The sequence below is a fragment of the Pelodiscus sinensis genome, chromosome 2, assembly GCF_052426305.1.
Source record: "Pelodiscus sinensis isolate ZL-2025 chromosome 2, ASM5242630v1, whole genome shotgun sequence".
In the NCBI taxonomy this organism is placed as follows: Eukaryota; Metazoa; Chordata; order Testudines; family Trionychidae; genus Pelodiscus; species Pelodiscus sinensis.
Window position 1 is genome coordinate 261,057,883 of NC_143053.1, and position 5,239 is coordinate 261,063,121.

Consider the following 5,239-nt stretch of genomic DNA (forward strand, 5'->3'; position numbering starts at 1 on the left):
CCCAGAAGGGGATTCGACCGCCGCCTCCCTTCCGAGCCCAGAAGGAGTTTTGCCCGTAAACCCTCCAACCCCCGGTCCTGAGGAGGTAGAGGCTTCCGAACACCCTCAGGTGTATTTGGAGCGGGTGAGGCACTGGATAAGACAGCGTAGAGGTTTTAACACTTACGAATATTACCAAGAATTTCGGTTTGCTAACCTGGACAGAATAGCGGGGTTCGCAGAGGCCATGGTCGCTATTGATGCCGCTATTCAAAATTTGCTAGATGATATTAATACCCAGACGGGACCCGAGGATTTCGTACAGCTGTGCTTAGACGCCAAGGGCCTCAATCAGCCCCTCTTTTCTTTGAGGAGGCCTCGGGAAGATTTAAACACCGCAAATTATTTGAATAACCTTGTTTCGGTGTTGCAGAGTAACGCGGAGCTCATGGGAACGGGCGTTTTAAGACTAGTTGTTACGATTATCAGAAACAGGGCAGGCGGGGCGGCGAGGTCCTTAAAAACCATCACGTACAGTAAAATCATAGAAAAAAAAAAGCATTTAATCGACCTACATAACCAGGGAAATAACTTGTGCTTTGCCGGCAGCGTGCTGGGCCTGTTATCGAGTGAAAAACTTACAGCTGGCCAATTACTAGAAGGGGCCAGGTGTTTTCACCAGGAACTGGGGCTTTCGGCCCAAAAAATGATCAGTTTTATAGACGTGGGCTCTTTTGAGGAGCGCTTAGGCGTGACGATCGCCGTGCTGTGTCACGAAAAGGGTAATTGGCACTTTTTTACAACCGGGGGCGCACGACACCCCAAAACCGTATTTGTATTGTTGCACAACAAGCACTATTACGGCATTTTAAATATTAAAGCCTTTATAGGGGCGTCGTATTTGTGCAACTACTGTTACGACACGTACAGTCACAAACACCAACACACCTGTAAAGGTCACTGTCATACTTGTGACGGCGCCGAGTGTTGCGAGGTGGCTACCGAAAGAAAGTGCTGCCCCAGCTGTAAGCTATTTTGCCATTCCGAGGCCTGCTCAGACAGACACTGGGCGCTGGCGGCAGCCGGTAAAGTCGATTGTAACAACAGAAGCCTGTGCGATAAGTTTGGCTTCTACGTGGCTAAAAATCACTGGTGTAAAAGCAAAAAGTGCCCTCAGTGTTACCAAAAGACAGAGGCCGTGGGGTGCCACAAGTGTTACATGCGTAACATCTCGTCTCCGGAGGAGGGGAAGGACTATGTTTTTTACGACTTTGAATGTATGCAAGAAACGGGGGTGCATGTGCCAAATGATGTGTATGCCTTCCACTTGAATAAAAAAGATAGCTGGGAGCTTAAGGGCATAGATTGCGTCAGCGAGTTTGTACGTACCTTTATAGACAAGCGCTTTAAGAACTACACTTTTATTGCGCATAACGCTAAAGGTTACGATGGTTACTTTATTCTGAGACAGCTGATTAAGGAAAAAATGCCCGTCAGCCCCGTCACGCAAGGCGGGAAACTTATGTGCGTTACGGTGACGAATTTAAACATTAGGTTTATAGATTCTTTAAATTTTTTGCCCATGAAACTTAGCAAGTTACCCAAAGCTATGGGGTTCCATGATGTTAAGGGTTATTTTCCGAAATTTTTAAAAAAGTCGAAAATCAGAACTACGTGGGCCCCATGCCCGGCGTAGAAGCCTTTGGCGTAGAGTACATGATGCCCGAAGAACAAAAGGACTTTCTGAACTGGCACCGGCACCACCGCCAAAACACATTCGATTTGCAAAAAGAACTGCGCTATTATTGTCAAAATGACGTTGAGATTTTGCGCGAGGCCTGTGACCGGTTCACAAAAGAAGTCATGAGGATGACAAAAAACCAAATAGTTAAAAACCCCAGGCAAGATAACGAGGAGGTGGTGACTAAGTGCATAGACCCCTTTCAGTACCTCACGCTAGCGTTGATTTGCATGGCCATGTACCGGTTTAACTTTTTACAGCCGCGCACCATAGCCCTGCTGCCGCTAGACAATTACCATAACCAACAAAAAAGATATTCCACGCCGGCCATTCAGTGGCTGCTGTACGTCTCTCACACGGAAAACCTTTACATACAGCATGCTTTGCAGGGCGGGGAGCTTAAAGTGGGTTCCTACTTTTTAGATGGGTACGCCGAGGTAGAGGGTAAACCGACGGCCTTTGAATTTAACGGTTGTTTTTTTCACGGTTGTCCGGTTTGCTATTGTGAAAATGATTTCAACCCTCTGCTGGAAGCGACCTACGGCCAACTGTAAAACTGCACAATAATTAAGACCGAGTTTTTGAAAAAACAGGGCTTCGAGGTGAGGACCTTGTGGGAACACGAATGGAACGCCATGCTAGCTAACGATAACTGGGTGGGGGCCTTTTTATGAGAAAAAAAGTTACCGTCACCTTTGATTCCCAGAGACGCCCTTTACGTGGATAGAACCAACGCCATTTGCTTGTATTACAAGCCGCGGCCCGGGGAGCAGATTCATTACTACGATTTTACCAGCCTTTACCCCTTTGTTAACAAAACTAAGCGTTATCCCGTGGGACATCCGGTTATTGTGTATAAGGATTTTGGGGACATCAGACAGTACTTCGGTTTCGCCAAGGTTAAAGTGTACCCCCCGAGAGGGATGTATTTTCCCGTTTTACCCTACAGGCTCGGCGGTAAGCTCACCTTCCCCCTGTGCGCCCTGTGCACGGAAACAAAACAAGAGGCCCTTTGCGCTCACAGTCGGAAGGAGCGGGCTTTAACGGGGAAGTGGTGCACGATAGAGCTGGTGGAGGCTTTAGACAGGGGCTACGCGATCGCTGAAATTTACGAGGTTTGGCACCTTAACGGCACCTCGGACACCCTGTTTTCAAACTATATTAAATTGCACCTGAGACAAAAACAGGAAGCCTCGGGGTTCCCTCCCTGGTGTACGGACGATGTGAAAAAATTACAGTATGTTAAAAAGTATCGGGAAAAAGAAGGCGTGTGCCCGCGCCTAAATAAAACTAAGGTTAACCCCGCAAAAAGACAGATTTCAAAACTGTTTTTAAATTCCTTGTGGGGAAAATTTGGCCAACGGACAAATTTGACTAACACCAGCATCGTGACGAACCCGGACGAGCTCTTCAAGTACGTTTTTGTACCTTATTACATCATGTCGTCGTGCGAGTTTATCGACGATGACACGGCGGTGGTGTCGTGGAAGTACGAAAAGGAGCGCTGCACCAGTTCGAGCAACACGAACGTGTTCATCGCTTGCTTCACCACTGCCTACGCCCGCCTAGAACTATACCGCCTCTTAGACCGCTTACAAGAGCGGTGTCTTTACCACGACACCGACTCCGTGATATTTGTTAGCAAAGAGGGAGAGTGGAACCCACCCTTGGGGGATTATCTAGGGGAGCTGACCAGCGAAATACCGGAGGGAGAGCACATTGTGGAGTTTGTGTCCGCGGGGCCTAAAACGTACGGGTACAAGCTATCCGGCGGGCACACCTGCATGAAAGTCAAAGGTATCACGCTCAACGCCGGAAATAGCAAAAATATTAATTTTGAAAGTTTAAAAGAACTCGTCAGGGCTTACCCGGCGGGGGACACTCCAAAAGAGATCGTGGTACGACAGCCGGAGATAGTAAGGGTAAAAAAACACTGGCTGATAGAAACAAGAACTCTAAAAAAACTCCAAAAGGTCGTTTACAACAAAAGGGTTCTCGAGGAGGATTTCAACACCTGGCCGTATGGGTACTAAATATAATGCAAAGCCCGCTTCGCTTCGTTCACCCCTTTTCCTGCCTGCTTTGCGGTCCTTCGAACTCTGTAAAAACCTTTTTTATAAAGCAGCTGTTAGAAAATGGGGATAAACTGCTATCGCGCATGCCTGAAAATATTGTTTGGTGCTATAGCTGCTGGCAGCCGCTGTATAAAGAGCTGCTGCAAAATTTCCGCGGGTGACCTTTATGGAGGGGTTACCAGAAACTTTTATTGATGAACGGCTGTTTCCTAGCCATAAAGCGAATATGGTAATTATAGACGATCTGATGGAGTCTGCTTCCGAAAACGGTGAAATCGAAAAGGCCTTTACAAAATACGTACACCACAGAAACCTAAGCGTTATGTACATTGTGCAAAACATTTTTTGTCAGGGAAAAACCCCGGGCAAACTCTTTGTGGTCTATTATAAGCGCTAGGTCTTTTCTGTGTTTTCCCGATGCCTGCACCAGCTGCATGTACTCCCTCACGCAGTTCCCGTTCTCAAAATCGTGCTGCAGCAGTTTAGCCGGCACCTGTTTGCCATCCACATATAAGGCCACAAAATTAATATTATAATGTTTAAAGTTAAAGGGATTTTTAACGTAACTGCCGCTAAAGGCGTCGTTATCTACAAAGCCGATCACGAGCTGCTTGGGCAGCTGCCCCAAAAAAAGGTTTTCCTGGTTACTGAAGCAACTGCTAGCCGGTATGCTAAACACCTTTAGGCCCACGTGGTCTACCAGGTACTTAGCATTGGTGGTCATGAGCGCCTCCGCGTGCCCCAAGCGAACCCCCGGCGTCACCTTTACCCGTTTTACAAACAGGGCCACCGAAATAATATGCACTTTATAATTCTCCGCCGCGTTTCCGCTCATGAGGCAAAACGCAGCTTTGCTACACGTAAGTTTAATTTTTAAGTCCACGCCGTTTAGCAAAAGCTTTTCTTGAAAAAACAAATCGCTGTGTAGAACCCCCAGCAAATCCAGCTTTCTTCTGTTGCTGGTTAGTTTGGACCTGCGCAGGAAGCCCTCATTTCGTGTACCCACCAGGGCGGTGCTTTCGTGGAGCCCCAACGTGTCTTTCTGAAACCCGCCCGCAGAAAACTGCATCTGGAGAGTGCCGTGGCTGTAGTTTAAAATCAACTCTATCATGGCTCTGTAAGGCTAACGGTTGTTTCTCTGGCTAATCAGCCGATCATCCAGCGTGACGTCCAGCTGGTTAAAAAGGGTGGTGATGGGGTGATTTGCCAGCGCCACCCACTCGTCATCTTCGAGGTCTGAACCATCTGCTTTTACCACCCGACAACACACGTGCAGCAGGGTATTGTTGAGATCCAAGTAATGATCTTCGTGTCCGGAAATAAAAAATTCTAGGGGGTCTTTCACCGTTAAAGTGGACAGGAGCGGACTCTGTCTTGTCTTAGGTCGCATTTTAGTTCTGGGGGTGTGGCATCTCCCCGATGCCTTTTTAATTTTAACGGGCCT

General features: G+C 47.6%; 1 protein-coding gene across 1 annotated transcript; it reads right to left on the reverse strand.

Annotated features, from left to right (window-relative positions):
* Positions 1-4,108: 4,108 nt before the first annotated feature.
* LOC149525482 (uncharacterized protein F54H12.2-like) lies at positions 4,109-4,906 on the reverse strand. The gene has a single exon (XM_089776031.1). It carries the CDS (start codon positions 4,904-4,906, stop codon positions 4,109-4,111), a length of 798 nt encoding a protein of 265 aa, XP_089632157.1.
* Positions 4,907-5,239: the final 333 nt, after the last annotated feature.

Excerpts from the sequence above, each read along its gene's own strand:
- LOC149525482 (XM_089776031.1), bottom strand. The coding sequence starts at position 4,906 with ATGATAGAGTTGATTTTAAACTACAGCCACGGCACTCTCCAGATGCAG.